We start from the raw sequence: 24,362 nt of genomic DNA, 5'->3' as shown, positions 1-24,362 counted from the left end.
AAGGGTCAGTCTTGGGTCCTTTGTTGTTCTTAATGTATATTAATGACTTGCCATTCTATATTCATAAAGAGGCAAAGTTAGTTCTCTTTGCTGATGATACAAGTATAGTAATCACACCTGACAAACAAGAATTAACTGATGAAATTGTCAATAATGTCTTTCAGAAAATTACTAAGTGGTTCCTTGTAAACGGACTCTCATTGAATTTTGATAAGACACAGTACATACAGTTCCGTACAGTAAATGGTATGACACCGTTAATAAATATAGACCTTAATCAGAAGCATATAGCTAAGGTAGAATATTCCAAATTTTTAGGTGTGTCCATTGATGAGAGATTAAATTGGAAGAAACACATTGATGATCTGCTGAAACGTTTGAGTTCAGATACATATGCAATAAGGGTCATTGCAAATTTTGGTGATAAACATCGTAGTAAATTAGCTTACTATGCTTATTTTCACTCATTGCTTTCATATGGTATCATATTTTGGGGTAATTCATCACTGAGGAAGAAATTATTTATTGCACAAAAGCATGTAATAGAATAATAGCTGGAGTCCATCCAAGATCATCCTGCAGACATTTATTTAAGGATCTAGGGATATTCACAGTAGCTTCTCAGTATATATACTTTCTTATGAAATTTGTTATTAACAACCAAACCCAATTCAAAAGTAATAGCAGTGTGCATAACTACAATACTAGGAGGAAGGATGATCTTCACTATTCAAGATTAAATCTAACTTTGGCACGGAAAGGGGTGAATTATACTGCCACTAAAGTCTTTGCTCACTTACCAAATAGTATCAAAAGTCTGGCAGATAACCAACAAGTATTTAAGAAGAAATTAAAAGAATTTCTGAATGACAACTCCTTCTACTCCATAGAGGAATTTTTAGATATAAATTAAGAAAAAAAATATTAAAAAAAAAATAAAATAAAAAAAGACACAAAAAATAAAAAGTTGTTATATTAACTTAAGTATGTTGTTAAATTAACTTAATTATGTCATATATTGGAAAATTTGACTCGTTCCACATCATTACGAAATATCGTATTCATAATACATGGAACTAGTATTAATCTAATCTAATCTAATCTAAACCAGCTTTCACTGAAGAAATATTAAATGCACTGAATCACCAAACACCACTCATTGGGATATTTTGCGATCTCTCAAAGGCTTTTGATTGTCTGACTCATGAAATCGTTCTAGATAGGCTTAAGTATTGTGGTATGAGTGGAACAGTGCACAAATGGTTTAATTTTGTCCCACAGGGTTCAGTATTGGGTCTCTTATTGTTCTTAATATAATGACTTGCCACTCTATATTCATGAAGATGCAAAGCTAGGTCTTTTTGCTGATGATACAAGTACAGTAATCACAGCCAACAAGCAAGAATCAGCTGAGGAAATTGTAAATAACGTCCTTCAAAAAATTATTAAGTGCTTCTCTGCAAAAGGACTCTCACTGAATTTTGAGAAAACACAGTTTATACAATTCTGTATAGCAAATGACATAACACAATTGATAAACGTAGACTATGATTCGAAGTCTGTTGCTAAGGCAGAATACTCAAAATTTCTGGGTGTGTGCATGATGAGAAATTGAAATGGAAGAAACACATTGATGATATGCTGAAACGGTTAGGTTCATCTACTTATGGTATCAGGGTTATTGCAAATTTTGGTGATAAACATATCAGTAAATTAGCCTGCCATGCCTGTTTTCATTCACTGCTTTCATATGGCATCATATTTTGGGGTATTCATTGCACAAAAGCATGTGATCAGAATAATAGCTGGATCACCTTGCAGATATTTATTTAAGGAACTTGGGATATTCATAGTACCTTCGCAATACACATATTCACTTATGAAATTTGTCATTAATAACCCATCCCAATTCAAAAATAAGAGCGAAGTGCATAGCTACAACACTAGAAGAAAGGATGAGCCTCACTATTCTGGATTAAATCTCACTTTGGCACAGAAAACGGTGAATTACGCCGCCACAAAAATCTTTGGTCATTTGCCAAATAGATAGCCAACCAACATTTAAAAGCAAATTAAAAGAATTTCTGAATGACAGCTCCTTCTACTCAATAGATGAATTCTTAGATATGAAGTAGTAACTGTAAAAATAAATAAATAAATAAAAAAAATAAAATAAAACAAAAAAATAAAATAAAAAAAAATTAATTATTTTGTGTATAGAAAACGTTAAAGTGACACGTTCCACATCATTACAAAATGTTTTATTCATGATCTATGGAACAAGGATTAATGTATGTATGTATTTCTCATTTTAATGAAGCAACTCTGTAAATGAAAGTACAGCTTTATATGAGGAAAAAACAGAATACAGTGGAAATACACAATGTGCCCATCTCGTTTCTACATTCTTTTTTCATACAAAATTTCTAAAAGTGGATAAGTAAGATTTCTTATTACTTGGTAATAACTACGTCTGTGTAATGTTACAGTGCTTTAAAAGTGCATTAGTAAAATCTCCAAAAGTTAAATAGTTACCATAGTGATAGTTATGCCATTGACAAGTGTTTTTAATAGAAATTAAGCTAAAATATTAAATAAAAAAGTATATAGGGTGTGCATTGAAATTTTGAAACTTAAATATTAGATACGAAAATAATTTTCCAGGTACCAAACTCATATAAATAGTATATCAGTAGAAATGTGATACACTGTTTATTGTGTGTGGATATTCAGGAATGTTGATATTTAAGAGAAAACTTGTGTTATTTACAGAAATGCACTGAATGCTGTGACAAAACATTAACAAATATTCTTTGTTAGTGGCAGGAATTTTAAATAAATTGTATATTCATTAATCCATCAGTGTTGTACATCATAGATTTTTAGGCAGGATATTGAACAGGTCAAACATAATGCGCACTATTTGTGGAAAAGAGAAATATTACAATTTAGTTGATTACCCAACATTTAAAGAAAAATGACTGTTTCTACATGTCTATAAATTCTTGACAAAATAGAAACAGTGCTTTATCAGGAATGGCTTTAAAGTGATTTTAATTATCGATTTAAAAGCATGTTTCTTTTGATATGTTGTTCTTTTTTCTGGTAGGATGATGTGGTACATACTTGACGTGTATTTGATTTTCCTGTCATACAGTAATGTGTGTATCCTTGTTATGTATTAGCCTGCTGGTTTTCTTGAGGCTGTCTGTGGTGAGTAAAATGCTTTCAAGGACAAACAAATACGGAATATTTTGACCAGTAAATTCATTAAAGGGAAATTCATAAAAACTCCATTTTTGAGATTACTAATTATCCTCAACCCCCTCTTTGTTTGAATTTTAAATATGTTTGTGCTCTGAGCAGGGCTACCCCAGAAAATAATTCCATAGCTAATCAGTGAATGACACTGTGCACATAATATGCTTGCGGCATTATTTGTTGGTTGGTTGTAGATGTTAATATATTTTCATGGAGTAGCACACCCTTGAGTGTTTTTGACAAATTACTCATATGTGTATCCCATTCAAGTTCTGCTGAACCCATCGACCCAAGAACGTAGTCAGATTTAAAGCAGATGAAGCGGATGAAATAAATGGGAGGAAGTTCACATTTACTGTTCTTTCAGTGTTTGCAATTAATTTGCTTATGTTAACAAATACTAACAAAGAGATAGAGGGGCTGGCCAGTACTTACCTCAGCTCAGTACAGCCTACAGATACACGAAACAGAACTCTGCCAAAACAGATATCTTTGGCTTCCCTGTGACAACCATGCCTCCATCCTTGCTAACCTCCCTGTTTACCTTTCCCTGTTGCTTCATAACCTGGGTTGTGAGTAACTGAATCCACTTTCCCTTCTTCCCCTTTTTTCCCCTCTCTCCTCCCTGATGAAGGAACAAAGTTCCGAAAGCTAGGAATGTAAATTTTCTGATCTGTTTTGTATATCTGTCGGCTGTACTGAGCTGAGGTAAGTACTGGCCAACCCCTCTATCTCTTTGTTAGTATTTGTTTCACATCTTTATATGAGATTTTCCATTAATCATCTGTTTTTGTTAAAGCAGTATGAGAATCAAGCGTGGTCTTAAACCTTGAGGTACTTCATATTTTCTGACTTTAACATTGAATTCTTACTGCTATGAAACGTCTGCAGGTTTCCAGATGTAAAAATAAAACTGCAGGAGAATATTTTATGTTCTGAAGATGGCATTAGCCAAAACCGTTAATAGTGGATTGTAAAAAAAATTGTGTGGTCGAGGCGGAGCTTAGAAAGTGCTACAATATGATCGCACTCATTACAGACTTCGTCTTCAATTGATAAATGTTTGTTAATGCCTTCTTCTTTGTTGAAATACCCCTCTTAATTTGTGCATTAAATTTATCTTCACAGCTATTTCCAGTTGAATCATTAAATTTATCTTTACAGCTATTTCCAGCTGATTCAAAATTCTCTGTTCTCAGACAGATATCAACATAAATTTTCATTTTATCATTATTCTTAGCAAAAAAAGTACAAATAGATGACTTTTGTTCATAGGAGTATGATATATTTGACCATTTCTGGTACTCGTTGTCTCAAGAAGATTTTGAAAGCAAATGGGAAGCTGTTGGATGGCCATTACGAGTATATGAACAAATAGATGAGACAAATTTGTTCCATGAGGAGGAAATAGAAAGGCTTCACAAAATCCAAATAGAAGACGAATTTGCTTTGTATGCCAGACTTGAGCAGATAACAGTTCAAGTCAGTCAAATGGCCAGAGAGACTGATATAGCTAAGGTAATTTCAAGAGTGTTTAATATTGTGTTAAGCATGTTCTGTAGGTGTATTTGAGACACCCTAATTGATTCTAAAGAAATAGAAACTTAGTAATAATAAGTTTTGAATGGTGATGTGTGTTTACTTCAATTATATTTGTCTGTAATCAAACTAGTAATCTAGTCAGTTGGTTTTCAAAACAGCCCAAAATTTGTGGAAGTTTTTTTCTTCAATGTTCCTGTATGTCTTTTGGGCCTGAATCTGAATTTCATGTTATCTGCTTTGTAAGAGCTCGGCTTCTCACCTCAGACTCCAGCTCTCATCTGAGATACGAGTATGTCTACAGAGTGGCAAGTGAAGTGTTTATCCTTTTCTGTGTTTTCCATGGAGTATATTTATTAAATTTTGTACATGTTTGTCTGTTTAAGAGGGTTAATCTCACGTTTTTGTAAGAGTAAATTCATTCAGTCTGTTGGTGACACATCTGGGGGTTACAAGTCACATATCTAGGATTGTCTGCTTTTATAGTCACTTCTTCAGTAGTTTTGTTAGGATGGACATGATGCGCGCATGCTGTGTGTGGACGTAGGAGAAGCTGGCCACAGTTTGCGAATAGCTCAACATGCTGTTGGCTATGGTCAGTCACCTTCAGGCTGCTGTTTCAGGGTGTAGAGGTGGTGGAGAATCTGGCGCATTGTATGGGATACCTCAGGCATCACTTGTTTTGCACACATACTCTGCTTCCAAGGCCCCTCCTAGTGCACCTGATGTGGTGAATCCACTCTCACAACAGTGTGAGTGGCGGGTGGTAATGTGTTCGCGTCACTCAAGCCGGAGAGCCATGACCACTCCTTCAGCAGGGTCTGACAGGCATGGTGATGGTGCAGAGGGGGGAGGGGGGGGGTGTTTACTGGTTATTGGGAGCTCCAATGTTAGGTGTGTTATGGAGCCCCTTAGGCAGATACTGTTCTGGGCTGGAAAGAAAACCAATGTGCACTCGATATGTGTGCCAGGGAGCCTCATCTGAGATGTGGAGGCAGCCTCACCTGTTGCTATCGAGCATGCAGGGTGCAATTGTCTGCAAGTTGTGGCTCACATCGACACAAACAATGCCTGTTGCATGGGTTCTGAGGTGAACCTCAGTTTGTACAGATGGTTGGTGGAGGTGATGAAGACTCCTGGCTGCAGGGTGCAAGCAGAGCTTGCAATTTGCAGCATTATTCCCAGAGCTGATTGGGGTCCTTTGGTTTGGAGCCGAGTGGAGGGTCTCAACCAAAGGCTACGTCGACTCTGTGGAAGTATTGACTGCAGATTTTTAGACCTGCATTATTGTATGACCATTTGTAGGACTCACCTTGATAGACCAGTGATGCACTACACAAAGGAAGCAGCTACTCAAGTGGCAGAGTACTTTTGGAGTGCACATGAGGGTTTTTAGGCAAGGCGGTAATTTGCTTGCTGTGAATCAACTGGCGAGTGTTCATTAGCACACGAATGAACATTCGCTAGTTGATTCACAGCAAGGGAAGTCAAACAGCATTCACAATAAAGATACACTGACTGCAAAAGTTTTATCAGCAAGCTGTCAAAGTATTCATAATGAAGTTCCTGAATTTACTACCCACCAAGAAAGATCTAACACTCAAATTATTCTTGGAACTGAGAGCTGGCTGAAACCCAAAGTGGAAAGCTCTGAGATATTTAATGAGTCATGGGACATATATTGCAAAGACAGATTAGTGACTATTAGGAGGGGCACTGTTTGTTGCAGTTGGCAAAAATGTTGTCTCCATTGATGTTGAAGTTGAGTGTGACAGTGAAATAATCTAGTCACATATAACAGGTGTAGGTGAAACTAAGTTAATTGTTGGATCTTTTTACAGGCCACCCTATTCTGCTATGACAGTTCTAGAATCGTTCAACGAAAGTCTACTGTCAGTAGTGTGTAAATACCCATATCATGCAATACTAGTTGGAGATGACTTTAACTTGCCTAGAATGGACTGGGATGTCTATGGATTCGTTTCAGTGGTTACAGACAGACAATCATGCAAAATACTTTTGAACATGTTTTCTGAAAATTATCTTGAGCAGCTAGCCTGGCAGCCCACACACAGTGGAAATGTCATAGACCTTGTAGCTACAAATAGGCCGGACCTTATCGATAATGTCAGTATAGAAATGGGAATTAGCGATCATGATGTCATTATCGCAACTAAGATTAAGAAAGTTAATAAATCAGTCAAGAAGGCTAGGGGAGTGTTTCTGCTAGAAAGAGCAGACAAACATTTATTAATATGTCACTTAGACAGTGAATTGGCATCACTTAGTTACAGTAAGATGGATGTAGAGGAATTATGGGAACAGTTTTAAGTAGATAGTAAATCTTCGTCTGGGGAGTTACATGCCTAGTATGTGGATAAAGGATGGGAAAGACCCACCATGGTTTAATAATGAAATTCGGCGGGGGCTAGGCTGTTGCACTCTTGGTTCAAAATGGGATGCACAAATAACAACAAACAAAGGTTAGTAGAGATTTATGCAATTGTGAAAAGATCTATGCACGAAGCATACAACAACTACTACTGTCACAGCTTAACAAAAGATATGACAGAGAACCCAAGAAAGTTCTGGTCGTATGTGAAATTGCTAAGTGGGTCTAAGGCTTCCTTTCATTCCCATGTTGACCAGTCTATTGTGGCAATTGAAGATAGTGAAACAAAAGCTGAAGTTTTAAATTTCACATTCAAGAAATTGATCACACAGGAGAACCGTACAAACATACCATCATTTAACCATCAGACAGACTCCTGTATGGACGGCATAGAAATAATCAAACCTGGCACAGAGAAACAACTGAAAGATTTGAAAACAAATAAATCACCAGGTCCAGATTGAATCACAGTTAGATTTTATAAAGGGTACTCTATGGCATTGACCACTTACCTAGCTTGCATTTATCGCGAATCTCTCACTCAACACAAAGTCCGAAGCGACTGGAAAAAATCACAGGTGACGCCAGTATATAAGAAAGGTAAAAGAACAGACCTGCAAAATTACAGGCCAATATCCCAAACTTCTGTTTGCTGCAGAACCTTTGAACATATTCTCAGTTCATATATAATAAACTTTCTTGAGGCTAAGAAGCTTATATCCACAAATCAGCTTGGTTTTAGAAAGCATTGCTTGTGCGAAACTCAGTTTACCATTCTCTTGCAAGATATATTGAGAACTATGGATGAAGGGCAACAGACAAATTCTATATTTCTAGATTTCTGGAAAGTATTTGACATGGTGCCCCATTGCAGGCTGTTAAAGGTATGAGAATATGGAACAAGTTTGCAGATATGTGAGTAGCGCAAGGACTTCTAAAATAATAGAACCAAGTATGTTGTCCTCAATGGCAGGTGTTTATCAGAGACAAGGATATCATCAGGAGTGCCCCAGAGAAGTTTGATAGGGCTGCTGTTGTTCTTGATACACATAAATGCTTTGGCTGACTGGGGGGTTAGCAATCTGTGATTGTTTGCTGCTGATGCCGAGGTGTACAGTAAAGTGTCGAAGTTGATTGACTGTAGGAAGATACAAGACAACTTAGGCAAAATTTCCAGTTGGTGTGATGAATGGCAGCTAGCCCTAAATGTAAAAAAAATGTAAGTTGATGCCGATGGTTGGAAGAGCAAACCAGTAATGTTTGGATACAGTGTTACTAATGTCCTACTTGCCACAGTCAAGTTGTTTAAATATCTTGGCATAACATTGCAAAGTGATATGAGGTGGAACGAGCATGTGACAACTGTGGTAGGGAAGACAAACAGTCGACTTCAGGTTATTGGGAGAATTTTAGGTAAGAGTGGTTTACCTGTAAAGGAGAATGCACATAGGACCTTTCTTGAGTATTACTCGAGTGCTTGGGATCTGTACTAGGTCGGATTGAAAGAAGACATCGAAGCAATTCAGAGGCGGATTGTTAGATTTGTTACCGGTAGTTTTGAACAACACATAAGTGTTACAGAGGTGCTTCGAGTACTAAAATGGGAATCCCTGGAGGGAAGGCGATGTTCTTTTCAAGAAACACTAGTGTGAAAATTTAGAGAACTGGCATTTGAAGCTGAGTGCCAAACAATTCTACTGCTGCCAACATACATTGCACGTAAAGACCACGACGCTAAGGTACAAAAAATTAGGGCTCATACGGAGTCTCACAGACAGTTGTTCATCTCTCATTCTATTTGCTAGTGGTACAGGAGAGGAAATAGCAAATACTGGTACAGGGTACCCTCCACCATGCACAGTACAGTGGCTTGCAGAATATCTTTGTAGATGTGGATGTAGATGCAGATGAACACAAAAAACTTAAAATTTTTCCTCTTTCAGTTTTCTCTTGTATTTTGAGAACTACGTTTTTGCTTATGATGACCACTCTACACAGAATTACAGTAGACAAAATTTTCCACAGAATCCACCAGTCAGGTTTGATTTTCTGATGAGCGATATCGGCACTGGACCATGCTGAAAAGCAATGATTTATTGGCCCTTCCGCAATAACGTTAAAAATGCCCACTTCCACCCCTAAAATTAGGAAAATATACATGTTATCAACAAAAACCCCTACACGTTTTGAAAGCACAGTAAATCTCCTGTAAGCGACATCAGTTTTCTCATAAGGGAGGCTAGAGAAAAACAAAAATTACGAAAAATGCCTTTTGTACCTTACAGCCAAATGACCCCACCCTCCCACCTATCTATCTCTCATTGGTGCTAAACTTTTGGTGTGTTATGCTTGCAAGAGATTGTTGTGAATGAATTGATGGGAAAGCAAGTTTGTTGAAAACATTAACAGATTATATTTGCATCATATTAGGTACATGACACTGGAGAGGAAGAAGAATATGATGTCCGTATGTAGTAATGTAGAGATCATGTAAAATAATTGAATGTCGAGCCTAGGATTGGTCATTTCTTTGAGTAGGTTCTCCATCTGGAAATGAAAGAAGGCATTTAGTGACAGAATATGAGATACAAAAGCCATGTAACTTGTATATTGAACTGGTGCTAATGTCGTGTGTGCAGTTCTTTCACTTGTCTCTGTTTGGCTGTTAGTGGTCCTGTCATTGTATCTTTGGGACTAGAAGGTTCAGGTGAAGGATCCAGAACAAGGAAGCTCCAGGCAAAGTGTCAGGCTGTGGAATATCTAGTCTGAACAGTGGGTTGTTGCTGTCCTTCAACTGAAAAATTTGTAGTTGGATGATTAATGTTATGATAGGGAAAAAGTGATTCGTAAATATGCGTAATGCTGCAAGTATCACAAAAATTAATACCTTCTGTCACCTCAGCTGCTTCGATAGTGATACTGCAAGAGGCTCATCCAGATAATCTTCTATATCAATATTGTCGTCGATGTTGGAGCGTGATCTTTCACATTGTTAATACTGTTTCATGCGAAACAGTCCTGCTCATGTACGCCCACACTGGTCTTCGCAATCTGTCTTACATTTACAAGATATAAGCAGAAGATGCCTCTCTGGTGCTGGGGGTTTCAGTGTTGTAGTGGGGAGCTAACCCTCTTTTTGTCACATTCCAGCCCCAATGGTCTGGATCCAAGTATTACAGTGTATGTGTAAGACAGGGATATGGTCTTTCACCCCTACTTGCTTTTGAAGAAGCAGTGACAGAAATAAAAGAATAGTTCAAGAGTGAAATTAAAATTCAAGATGGAAGGATATCAATGATAAGATTCACTGATGATATTGCTATCTTCAGTGAATGGGAAGAGGAATTACAGGGCTTGCTGATTGGAATAAAAAGTCTAATGAGCATAGAATATGGATTGAGACTATATCAAAGAAATATGAAAGCAATGAGAAGTAGCAGAAATGAGGACAGTGAGAAGTTTAACATCAGGATTAGTGACTGTGAAGAAGATGAAGTTAAGGAACTCTGTTACCTAGGCAGCAAAATAGCCCATGACACATGGAGCAAGGGGGACATCAAAAGCAGAGTAGCACTGGCAAAAATGTCACTTCTGGCCAAGAGAAGTCTGCTAGTATGAATTTTAGGCCTTAATTTGAGGAAGAAATTTCTGAGAATGTACGTTTGGAGCATGAAATTGTATGGTAGTGAAACATTGACTGTGGGCAAACCAGAACAGAAAGGAATCAAATCATTTGAACTGTTACAGCAAATAATCAAGGTTGGCATAGGAGAGGAATTTGCGGTAGGTTGCATCAAAGCAGACAGATGATTCAAAAAAGGTGTGTGTGTGTGTGTGTGGGGGGGGGGGGGGGGGGGGGTTGTTGCCAGATTCATATGCTCAAGTGGGCACATTTTCTAACCAATTTGCGACTCATACATCAATTATGTATAAAGTAAGTACAATAAAAGCGCGACAGTTATGTTCGATGGGTACTCCATGGACAGAAGGATACCAAGTCTATGGAGAGATTGAGTAGGTTGAACAAAAAGCACTCTGTGGAGATACAATTTAGCAGCACCGTAACAGCAACAGTTTCGCAAATAAATTTCTATCAAATGCAAAAAGGCAAGGATAGACAAATCACCATGCTCATGGCAAAATGCAATGAATGTGGAATCACCTCCAAGCAGGCAGCTGATGATGGAGACACGCAGATTAAGCAGATAGCAGAACACCTGGTTTTGGCTCACAAGAGTGTTACAATTGTGGGGAAGATGCTGATCTTCTGGTCATAATGATGGGTCTCAAACTCGTCCCAGTGTATAGTTCCTAAAGCCAGGGAGAGGTACAGCTCCACAGCTCCTCTATTATCTGGGAAATGGAGAAGAATGTTGCCAACCACATTCTCTTCATCCACACAATGAGTGGTTCTTACCCTATGTCTGCATTATTCAACAAAGGCAAGGTTAAATTTCTCAAGATCCCCTCCAAAAATCAGGGTATTGAATCATACATTTCCCATTCAGTAATCCTTCAGCACATCAAAAGGAAATAACAGCAGCTGGTAAGAAATTTCTAATTGACCTTTATGAATGGTAACCACCCAATCACTACATTCAGCAAGTTGAGGTATAAGCAGTATGTTACATCAGCGTACAAGGCATTAACAAACATAGCCCCAAAATCTTCCATTGAAGCTGCAGCTCAATAACACACCTTCAGAGTTATCCACAAGAAACAGCAGTGGATTGTAATGTGTGTGGATCTGGAACAGTTGGGGTGGGAGCTGACAAAAAATGGGTTGACTTCCCACTGTTGTTGTTGTTGTTGTGGTCTTCAGTCCTGAGACTGGTTTGATGCAGCTCTCCATGCTACTCTATCCTGTGCAAGCTTTTTCATCTCCCAGTACCTACTGCAACCTACATCCTTCTGATCTGCTTAGTGTATTCATCTCTTGGTCTCCCTCTACGATTTTTACCCTCCACGCTGCCCTCCAATACTAAATTGGTGATCCCTTGATGCCTCAGAACATGTCCTACCAACCGATCCCTTCTTCTGGTCAAGTTGTGCCACAAACTTCTCTTCTCCCCAATCCTATTCAATACTTCCTCATTAGTTATGTGATCTACCCATCTAATCTTCAGCATTCTTCTGTAGCACCACATTTCGAAAGCTTCTATTCTCTTCTTGTCCAAACTATTTATCGTCCATGTTTCACTTCCATACATGGCTACACTCCATACGAATACTTTCAGAAATGACTTCCTGACACTTAAATCAATACTGGATGTTAACAAATTTCTCTTCTTCAGAAACGCTTTCCTTGCCATTGCCAGCCTACATTTTATATCCTCTCTACTTCGACCATCATCAGTTATTTTGCTCCCCAAATAGCAAAACTCCTTTACTACTTGAAGTGCCTCATTTCCTAATCTAATTCCCTCAGTATCACCTGACTTAATTCGACTACATTCCATTATCCTTGTTTTGCTTTTGTTGATGTTCATCTTATATCCTCCTTTCAAGACACTGTCCATTCCATTCAACTGCTCTTCCAAGTCCTTTGCTGTCTCTGACAGAATTACAATGTCATCGGCGAACCTCAAAGTTTTTATTTCTTCTCCATGAATTTTAATACCTACACCGAATTTTTCTTTTGTTTCCTTTGCTGCTTGCTCAATATACAGATTGAACAACATCGGGGAGAGGCTACAACCCTGTCTTACTCCCTTCCCAACCACTGCTTCCCTTTCATGTCCCTCGACTCTTATAACTGCCATCTGGTTTCTGTACAAATTGTAAATAGCCTTTCGCTCCCTGTATTTTACCCCTGCCACCTTTAGAATTTGAAAGAGAGTATTCCAGTCAACATTGTCAAAAGCTTTCTCTAAGTCTACAAATGCTAGAAACGTAGGTTTGCCTTTCCTTAATCTTTCTTCTAAAATAAGTCGTAAGGTCAGTATTGCCTCACGTGTTCCAGTGTTTCTACGGAATCCAAACTGATCTTCCCCGAGGTTGGCTTCTACTAGTTTTTCCATTCGTCTGTAAAGAATTCGTGTTAGTATTTTGCAGCTGTGACTTATTAAGCTGATAGTTCGGTAATTTTCACATCTGTCAACACCTGCTTTCTTTGGGATTGGAATTATTATATTCTTCTTGAAGTCTGAGGGTATTTCGCCTGTTTCATACATCTTGCTCACCAGATGGTAGAGTTTTGTCAGGACTGGCTCTCCCACGGCCGTCAGTAGTTCCAATGGAATATTGTCTACTCCGGGGGCCTTGTTTCGACTCAGGTCTTTCAGTGCTCTGTCAAACTCTTCACGCAGTATCATATCTCCCATTTCATCTTCTTCTACATCCTCTTCCATTTCCATAATATTGTCCTCAAGTACTTCGCCCTTGTATAGGCCCTCTATATACTCCTTCCACCTTTCTGCTTTCCCTTCTTTGCTTAGAACTGGGTTTCCATCTGAGCTCTTGATATTCATACAAGTCGTTCTCTTATCTCCAAAGGTCTCTTTAATTTTCCTGTAGGCGGTATCTATCTTACCCCTAGTGAGATAGGCCTCTACATCCTTACATTTGTCCTCTAGCCATCCCTGCTTAACCATTTTGCACTTCCTGTCGATCTCATTTTTGAGACGTTTGTATTCCTTTTTGCCTGTTTCACTTACTGCATTTTTATATTTTCTCCTTTCATCAATTAAATTCAATATTTCTTCTGTTACCCAAGGATTTCTACTAGCCCTCGTCTTTTTACCTACTTGATCCTCTGCTGCCTTCACTACTTCATCCCTCAAAGCTACCCATTCTTCTTCTACTGTATTTATTTCCCCCATTCCTGTCAATTGCTCCCTTATGCTCTCCCTGAATCTCTGTACAACCTCTGGTTCTTTTAGTTTATCCAGGTCCCATCTCCTTAAATTCCCACCTTTTTGCAGTTTCTTCAGTTTTAATCTACAGGTCATAACCAATAGATTGTGGTCAGAGTCCACATCTGCCCCTGGAAATGTCTTACAATTTAAAACCTGGTTCCTAAATCTCTGTCTTACCATTATATAATCTATCTGATACCTTTTAGTATCTCCAGGGTTCTTCCATGTATACAACCTTCTTTCATGATTCTTAAACCAAGTGTTAGTTATGATTATGTTGTGCTCTGTGCAAAATTCGACCAGGCGGCTTCCTCTTTCATTTCTGTCCCCCAGTCCATATTCACCTACTATGTTTCCTTCTCTCCCTTTTCCTACACTCGAATTCCAGTCACCCATGACTATTAAATTTTCGTCTCCCTTCACAATCTGAATAATTTCTTTTATTTCATCATACATTTCTTCAATTTCTTCGTCATCTGCAGAGCTAGTTGGCATATAAACTTGTACTACTGTAGTAGGCGTGGGCTTCGTATCTATCTTGGCCACAATAATGCGTTCACTATGCTGTTTGTAGTAGCTTACCCGCATTCCTATTTTCCTATTCATTATTAAACCTACTCCTGCATTACCCCTATTTGATTTTGTTTTTATAATCCTGTAGTCACCTGACCAGAAGTCTTGTTCCTCCTGCCACCGAACTTCACTAATTCCCACTATATCTAACTTCAACCTATCCATTTCCCTTTTTAAATTTTCTAACCTACCTGCCCGATTAAGGGATCTGACATTCCACGCTCCGATCCGTAGAACGCCAGTTTTCTTTCTCCTGATAACGACATCCTCTTGAGTAGTCCCCGCCCGGAGATCCGAATGGGGGACTATTTTACCTCCGGAATATTTTACCCAAGAGGACGCCATCATCATGTAATCATACAGTAAAGCTGCATGCCCTCGGGAAAAATTACGGCTGTAGTTTCCCCTTGCTTTCAGCCGTGACTTCCCACTACCACACTGAAATCCCCAGCTCCAGAGAGATATGTTCAGCTTATTTCTTGCAGATGCCAGACAGAATCCCATGGTTGGTGTGGGTGACAAGCAGTACTGTTCCACATGAAACAGTGCCATCACTGTGAAGTGTTGTGCTCCAATGCCGATGACAATTTTGATATACATGTGGCATTTAATAAGTAATGCAACACATTTTTTTCTGAGACCTGAAGGATTTTATTCAGGTTTTCACTACACCATACTATTTTCCACTCTTGTGGACGCAAAAACCCTAACTTTCAACATACTTTCAGTTCAGTACAATGCCCTTACGCCACGTTACTGGGAGCGCCTGTACGCCTGTACCACTGTAATGGCCGATGCTGTAGCCATTGTCTTATTGCTTCAATAACCTCTCCATCATTCACATACTGCATTCCATTGTTTTCATTGGCCCAAACAGATGGAAGTTGGAAGGTGTGAGATCTGTACTGTATGTTGGATGAGGAAGAACAATCCAATGAAGTTTTGTGAGCTCCTCTCAGGTGTGCAGACCTGGATGAGACCTTGCATTGTCGTGGGGAAGGAGAAGTCATTTGCATTTCTGTAACAATGAACATGCAGAAGTTGGTTCTTCAGTTTCCTGATGGTTCCACAGTACAATTCAGAGTTGATCATAGCACTATGAAGGAGGTCATCAATCAGAATAATGTGCCAAAAGACTATTTCCTTGACTACCAGCTGAGGATGTGGCTTTGATCTTTTTCTTCAGAGGAAAAGTGGTGTGGTGCTACACCATGGATTGCCATCTTGTTTCCAATTCAAAGTGAATGCATGTTTCATTGACTTGATGATGTTCAACAAAAAATTGTCTTGATTAGCCTCATAATGTGCAAGTAATTCTGCACAGATGTTCCATTCATTACTCTATATGGTGTCCTGTTAGGCAGTGAGGACCCAGCACTCACACATCTCTGAGTATGCCAACTGGTGGATGAGTGTGTCAGCAGTACCAACAGATGTCTAGTTGTGCAGCCAGGTGTTTGAATGTGATCTGTTGATTATCTCAAACGAGAGTGTCTACACTTTCCAACATTGCAGGAGTTACAGCTGTTTGCGGCCGGCCAGTACGTTGGAGATTGGACGGGTTTGCATAACCTTGTTGCGATGATGACAGATGCCTCGCCCAATGACTTACTTATTTTTGTTCACTGCCATGTCTCTGTAGATGTTCTGTAAGTGCCCATGAATATCTGAAATGCTCTGGTTTTCACCAAAAGAGACTCAATGACAGCTCGCTGCCTGGAATACTCCTCTGTTACAGATGCCATTTTGAAGGTTAACATATGGCACCATCACCTATCAGAACTTTGTGAAACTGTAGGGGGTGAAGTAGGAATATTCCATGATGACCCAAAACAAATTCTACTTTTTTCCCAACTGAAATTGGCCAAGAAAAGAAATATGTTGCATTACTTACTGAACACCGCTCATACAAACAAAGACCATCTGGACGAGCCACTTGCAGTACCACTGTCTGAAGCAGCTGAGGTAACAGAAGGTATTAATTCATGTAATATTTTGTGCTTTATGCATCTTCAGAATCAGTTTTTATCGATCGTACCATTAATCCTTCAAATACAAAATTTTCAGTTGATGGACAGCAACAACTCACTGTTCAGCCTTGACTTTCCACAGCCCCTGGCGCTTTTCCTGGAGCTTCCATTGCTCAGGACCATTCAACTGGACCTTCTAGTACCAAAAATACATTGGCTGGTCCATCAACAGCCAAACGGAGATGAGAAAAAAAATTGAGCACATGCCATGAGTACTTCATACATCGATAGTTCACTGTACAAATTATCTGCCTTCTGTATCTATATTCTGTCACCAAACACCTTTTTTTTCCATATGAAGAGCCTACTCAAAGAAGTGACCAATCCTGGGCTGACATTCACTCATTTCATAGAATATGTACATCACTACACACAGATATCATTTTTGTCTTTTTTTCCAGTGTCATGTACCTAATACGTCGTAAATGTAATTTGTTAAAGTTTTTATCAGACATGCTTTCCCATCAGTTCATTCAAAACAACTTTTTTTAAGCATAGTACCCCCATGAACCATGGACCTTGCCGTTGGTGGGGAGGCTTGCGTGCGTCAGCGATACAGATGGCCGTACCGTAGGTGCAACCACAACGGAGGGGTATCTGTTCAGAGGTCAGACAAACGTGTGGTTCCTGAAGAGGGGCAGCAGCCTTTTCAATAGTTGCAGGGGCAACAGTCTGGATGATTGACTGATCTGGCCTTGCAACACTAACCAAAACGGCCTTTCTGTGCTGGTACTGCGAACGGCTGAAAGCAAAGGGAAACTACAGCCGTAATTTTTCCCGAGGGCATGCAGCTTTACTGTATGTTTAAATGATGATGGTGTCCTCTTGAGTAAAATATTCCGTAGGTAAAATAGTCCCCCATTCGGATCTCTGGGTGGGGACTACTCAAGAGGACGTTGTTATCAGGAGAAAGAAAACTGGCGTTCTACGGATCGGAGCGTGGAATCTCAGATCCCTTAATCGGACAGGGAGGTTAGAAAATTTAAAAAGGGAAATGGATTGGTTGAAGTTAGATATAGTGGGAATTAGTGAAGTTCGGTGGCAGGAGGAACAAGACTTTTGGTCAGGTGAATACAGGGTTATAAATACAAAATCAAAACGGGGGAATGCAGGAGTAGGTTTAATAATGAATAGGAAAATAGGAGTGCGGGTAAGCTACTACCAGCAGCATAGTGAACGCATTATTGTGGCCAAGATAGACACGAAGCCCATGCCTACTACAGTAGTACTAGTTTATATGCCAACTAGCTCTGCAGATGCTGAAGAAATTGATGAAATGTATGATGAAATAAAAGAAATTATTTGGGTAGAGAAGGGAGACGAAAATCTAATAGTCATGGGTGACTGGAATTCGAGAGTAGGAAAAGGGAGAGAAGGAAACATAGTGGGTGAATATGGATTGGGGGAGAGAAATGAAAGAGGAAGCCGTCTGGTAGAATTTTGCACAGAGCATAACTTAATCATAGCCAACACTTGGTTCAAGAATCATTAAAGAAGGTTGTATATATACATGGAAGAATTGTAAAGCATTTCCGGGGCAGATGTGGAATCTGACCACAATCTATTGGTTATGAACTGTAGATTAAAACTGAAGAAACTGCAAAAAGGTGGGAATTAAGGAGATGGGACCTGGATAAACTGACTAAACCAGAGGTTGTAGAGAGTTTCATGGAGAGCGTAAGAGAACAATTGACAGGAATGGGGGAAAGAAATACAGTAGAAGAAGAATGGGTAGCTCTGAGGGACGAAGTAGTGAAGCAGCAGAGGATCAAGTAGGTAAAAAGACGAGAGCTATTAGAAAACCTTGGGTAACAGAAGAAATATTGAATTTAATTGATGAAAGGAGAAAATATAAAAATGCAGTAAATGAAGCAAGCAAAAGTAAATACAAACGTCTCAAAAATGATATCGACAGGAAGTTCAAAATGGCTAAGCAGGGATGGCTAGAGGGCAAATGTAAGGATGTAGAGGCTTATCTCACTAGGGGTAAGATAGATACTGCATACAGGAAAATGAAAGAGACCCTTGGAGAAAAGAGAACCACTTGTATGAACATCAAGAGCTCAGATGGAAACCCAGTTCTAAGCAAAGAAGGGAAAGCAGAAAGGTGGAATGAGTATATAGAGGGTCTACACAAGGGCGAAGTACTTGAGGACAATATTATGGAAATGGAAGAGGATGTAGATGAAGATGAAATGGGAGATATGATACTACGTGAAGAGTTTGACAGAGCACTGAAAGACCTGAGTCGAAACAAGGCCCCCGGAGTAGACAACATTCCATTGGAACTACTGACGGCCTTGGGAGAGCCAGTCCTGACAAAACTCTACCATCTGGTGAGCAAGATGTATGAGACAGGCGAAATACCCTCAGACTTCAAGAAGAATATAATAATTCCAATCCCAAAGAAAACAGTTGTTGACTGATGTGAAAATTACCGAACTATCAGTTTAATAAGTCACAGCTGCAAAATACTAATGCAAATTCCTTACAGACAAATGGAAAAACTGGTAGAAGCCGACCTCGGCAAAAATCAGTTTGGATTCCGCAGAAATGTTGGAACACGTGAGGCAATACTGACCCTACGGCTTATCTTAGAAAATAGATTACGGAAAGGCAAACCTACATTTCTAGCATTCGTGGACTTAGAGAAAGCTTTTGACAATGTTGACTGGAATACTCTCTTTCAAATTCTAAAGGTGGCAGGGGTAAAATACAGGGTGGGAAAGGCTATTTACAATTTGTACAGAAACCAGATGGCAGTTATAAGAGTCGAGAGGCATGAAAGGGAAGCAGCGGTTGGGAAGGGAGTGAGACAGGGTTGTAGCCTGTCCCCGATGTTATTCAATCTGTATATTGAGCAAGCAGTAAAGGTAACAAAAGAAAAATTCGGAGTAGGTATTAAAATCCACGGAGAAGAAATAAAAACTTTGAGGTTCGCCGATGACATTGTAATTCTGTCAGAGACAGCAAAATACTTGGAGGAGCAGTTGAACGGAATGGACAGTGTCTTGAAAAGAGGATATAAGATGAATATCAACAAAAGCAAAACGAGGATAATGGAATGTAGTTGAATTAAGTTGGGTTATGCTGAGGGAATTAGATTAGGAAATGAGACACTTAAAGTAGTAAAGGAGTTTTGCTATTTGGGGAGCAAAGTAACTGACGATGGTCGAAGTAGAGAGGATATAAAATGCAGACTGGCATAGGCAAGGAAAGCGTTTCTGAAGAAGAGAAATTTGTTAACATCGAGTATAGATTTAAGTGTCAAGAAGTTGTTTCTGAAAGTATTTGTATGGAGTGTAGCTATGTATGGAAGTGAAACATGGACGATAAATAGTTTGGACAAGAAGAGAATAGAAGCTTTCGAAATGTGGTGCTACAGAAGAATGCTGAAGATTAGATGGGCAGATCACATAACTAATGAGGAGGTATTGAATAGAATTGGGGAGAAGAGGAGTTTGTGGCACAACTTGGCAAGAAGAAGGGATCGGTTGGTAGGACATGTTCTGAGGCATCGAGGGATCACCAATTTAGTATTGGATGGCAGCGTGGAGAGTAAAAATCGTAGAGGGAGACCAAGAGAGGAATACACTAAGCAGATTCAGAAGGATGTAGGCTGCAGTAGGTACTGGGAGATGAAGAAGCTTGCACAGGATAGAGTAGCATAGAGAGATGCATCAAACCAGTCTCAGGACTGAAGACCACAACAACAACAACAAAGTCCCCATGGTACACAGAGCTTGAACAGCATGGTTATAATTGCAATTGACTAACTTAAGCGGGAAAACAAATTAAATACCTGTCTCCATATAACAACACACCGGTACAAGTCCCACTATCAAGTTGCTGCTCTGTACATTTTTTAAAATATCGGTCATGAGTATGGCCTTTGCAATGCGTTTTTAGAGAGAAGAATATTTATATAAAAATACCTAAAACATGAATTTGTCACCACATGCTGCCCTTATGTGTAAGACATTAAGGAAGGCACTTACACACCAAACAAGGATAAAACTAGTGGTACTTGTTACATACAGTAGCTACGGATTTAAAACTTAATAAATGATGAACAACTTGAGCTCTCGATACTGTTCAAAATTGGACAGGATAGTAAACTCATTACTTGGATTTCAGCTGTAACCAGGGTGCAGGAACAGTATAATAAGCACAATAATTCTCATCGGTTTCTGCAGAACCCAGAAAAAGAGGGCCAGTGCACCATAACGGAGCCCTCAAGACCGTCTGGAAGTAACATTGTGGCCACAGACTACCAGAGTGTAGAAGAATTGACAATACTTTCGTAATAGTCTTCCACAATGTCATCAGGTCATTGCAGGATCCACAAGACTCCATGCCACAGAATTCCAGATTACCGTGCTGCCCCTTGACTTGTTCTACAGGGGCTGACAGAGCCTTTCATGATACACGTGCCTCTAGCAGTTGCATTTGTGCCACACTATTACTGACGTGCGAGCCACATTGAACTCATCACAGCTGACTGCTCTGGCCCAAGCCATCGCACTTAGTGTCACTTATGGCACCTCATGGGCAGCCACCACATGACCCAGGTGCTGCAATCCAAGTCTCTCCAGTGGCAACTTGCATGCACCCAAATAGTCTCCTGCTCACTGCACAAGAACCACTTGTGATGATAAGTTTAGAGAGAACAATCAAACTGACAGAGGTGGTAGAAGGCGCAGTGAAACCATAGCAAAAAACAAATTTCTACACGCTATCCAAGGGTCATTGTCAGTGTGTTCTATGCATTCCTTTCACCTACAGTATTTCTTGAGGCAACACATATGATGTGTGGTTCACTTTCTTCATGATTCTCCTTGTTGGATTAGAGGCAGGCCACTATTCAGCTATTGAGAATTGTTCTATGTCATTCCTCTGTAGCATTTCTCTCCACTCTCTTGAAATAAACTGTCGATGATTGTCAGTCAGAAACTGTTTATGCTTGCATTCATTTGTGAAGCAATGGTTGTCCAGTTTTGCAGACATCTCCTTTTTTTTTTTGCTGCTCTCAGTATGTACTAGTTGTCATACCTTGAACTCACCTCTAATACCACCATTGGCTGCATTAAATTTCCACAAGATTTCTGTAAAGGACCAAATAAATCTATGGCCACAATATCGTTAATTCCTTTTGATATTGTTTGGTGCATAGACCCTTGGTGTCGTAACAGGTGCTGCCTTTGCCTTCAGGCATATGTCACATGTGTGGAGGATCTTACGAATGTTTCTGTGGATTTCCAAAAAATAGACACACTCAGCATTTGTCTGCGCCAAAATGGTCATTTCTGGAATTCATGGACTGCAACAGGTATTCAATTTTGTGTTCCAGAATACAATATCCAAGCCTGTGTTAACTCATTCAGGTGCTGATAGATTGTTTGATGAATCAGATAGTATTTCCGCTGCACAACTGTACTTTAATGTTCTTCAGTTGCAGATGCTCAATCTCCCATGATATTCTTAAGTAACTTTGTCAGGTATGATTTATATGGCACTTCCAGTATCAAATTAATGTAGTGTTCCGGCTTCCAGGACATTAGATAACTGTAAATTGCTAATGTGCGAAATCAGGACCCATCTAGGAAGGTAGCTGTGGCGTAATTTGCTTTACAGAAGAAAAGCATGTCTTACCACCATTACAACCGTAGTGACCCTGAATGTGAATCCCTGCAGGATTGCAGGTGCTTCTCTTTCATTTACGGTGTACTGCCACCCCCACTTGGTCAGACACCTGCACCTGCTCATACACATGATAGGTCTTATGTTACCATAGTCAGCCTCATTTATTGGTACGGATATACACACAGTCCAAAATGCAAACTATCTCAGGCCATAGAGATCTAATTATTCAAGTATGGACATAAAAGTAATTGTAGATTACACAGATGTCTTAATCTCATCAGATCGCCATAGGCATTCCCCAGTTCATCTCCATAGAGTCTTCTTCTTCAGTAGGTGCAATCATTAATAAGCTTCCTATACCATCCATATAAGCTAAGGAATCCTTGTAAGCTGCTTCTTACAGTGAGGCACTGCAAAACTTAAAAATTGCTTTTAATTTTGCATCCTCTGGTTTTATTCCTTGTACATTGGTAACATGCCTCAGAAACTTTATTGCATCTTTTCCAAATTCTTACTTCTTTAAATTTGCAGTTACGCCCTCTGTTTCAAAAGCCATGAGTATGTCTTCAATTATCTTCACTTGTTTTTCCCATGTTGGACTTCCGATTAAACTGCCATCTGCATACATGGTCACCTTAGTAGTTAACTGTTCGCCAAGTACTTTGTTGATTGATCTTATGAAAGCTGAGGTGGAAATATTGAAACCAAACAGTAGAATACAGTATTTGTAGCTGCTTCCAATGTACAAAAATGTTGTGTGCTATCTGAAATCCTTGTGAAATGGTACTTGCTAGTATCCAGACCTCAAGTCACAAAACACTTTCATCCCATGGAACTTATGGAGTAAGTCTTCTAAGTTTTTATGTCTGTCTCACTGTGGAGTTAATATCTTAGTCACTGTGTGTGCATTTAGAATGAGTCTGATGTCCTAATTTTGCTTTTTTGCCACAAATAATGGGTTTATACTGGCTAGTATACTGTTTCCCCAAGAAAGTAATTAAATCTAATAATAAGAAACTACGCAAAAAGCCTTGGCGCTTACTAAAGGAATAAAAATATCTTGTAACTACAAAAGGGTACTGTATCTAACAACAAGAAAGAGTAATGACCCAGAAACAGCCAAATATTATAAAAACTACTGTCCTACATTAAGAAAGGTTATTAAAAAGTCCAGAAGCATGTGCATCATGTCTGAGATTAATACCTTTGATAACAAAATCAAAATAATTTGGAATATTATTACAAGGGAGACCAGACAACCAAGAGTACAGGATGACGGCATCGCCATCAAGGCGAATGGAAACTTGATAAACAACAAGCAGGAAGTCGAAAACATTTTGAATAATCATTTTTTTAATGTTGTAGAGAAAATAGGATCTAAATGTTCATTAGAAGAAGCAAGGCAGTTATTGGAACAGGCCTTACCCACACCATTTGATACAATTGAAATTCCACCCACCTCTCTATCTGAAATTAGGAAGATAATAAACTCTCTCAAGAATAGAAGCTCACATGGGATTGATGGCATTTCCAGCAGGATAATAAAAGCTTGTTCCCAAGAAATAAGTGGGATTCTTAGCCACATATGTAATAGCTCTCTGAAGCAGGGTATTTTCCCAGATAGACTGAAGTATGCCATTGTTATACCACTGCATAAAAAAGGGGATACATCTGATGTCAACAACTACCGCCCAATCTCTCTTCTGACTGCCTTATCCAAAATTCTTGAAAAAGTAATGTATTGTAGAGTAGCTTCACACCTTTGTAAAAATAAAGTTTTAACAAAATGTCAGTTTGGTTTCAGAAAGGTTTTTCAACGGAAAATGCTATATATACTTTCACTAATGAAATATTAAATGCTCTGAGTAACCGGAAGTCACCCGTTCAGATTTTTTGTGATCTATCAAAGGCTTTTGATTGTGTAAATCATGGAATACTTCTAGATAAGCTCAAGTACTGTGGTATGAACGGGACAGTGCTCAAATGGTTTAAATCATACCTGACAGGAAGAGTGCAGAAAGCTGAAATAAACAGTTCACATAATATGCAAAAAACTGGTGATTTCTC

The 24,362-nt window shown here is 39.1% G+C and overlaps 1 protein-coding gene across 1 annotated transcript in view; it reads left to right on the top strand.

Annotated features, from left to right (window-relative positions):
- The window catches only part of LOC124803257 (dynein axonemal heavy chain 1-like), an 866,140-nt gene that overhangs the window by 45,297 nt on the left and 796,481 nt on the right, over positions 1 to 24,362 (top strand). The window contains exon 4 of the mRNA XM_047264440.1: positions 4,537 to 4,779. Coding sequence (XP_047120396.1) covers positions 4,537 to 4,779 — 243 coding nt within the window. The remainder of the gene's footprint in view (positions 1 to 4,536; positions 4,780 to 24,362) is intronic.

The sequence above is a fragment of the Schistocerca piceifrons genome, chromosome 6 (genome assembly GCF_021461385.2).
Source record: "Schistocerca piceifrons isolate TAMUIC-IGC-003096 chromosome 6, iqSchPice1.1, whole genome shotgun sequence".
In the NCBI taxonomy this organism is placed as follows: domain Eukaryota; kingdom Metazoa; phylum Arthropoda; class Insecta; order Orthoptera; family Acrididae; genus Schistocerca; species Schistocerca piceifrons.
The sequence above is the reverse complement of the archived record's forward strand: the minus strand, read 5'-3'. Positions and strand labels throughout refer to the sequence as shown.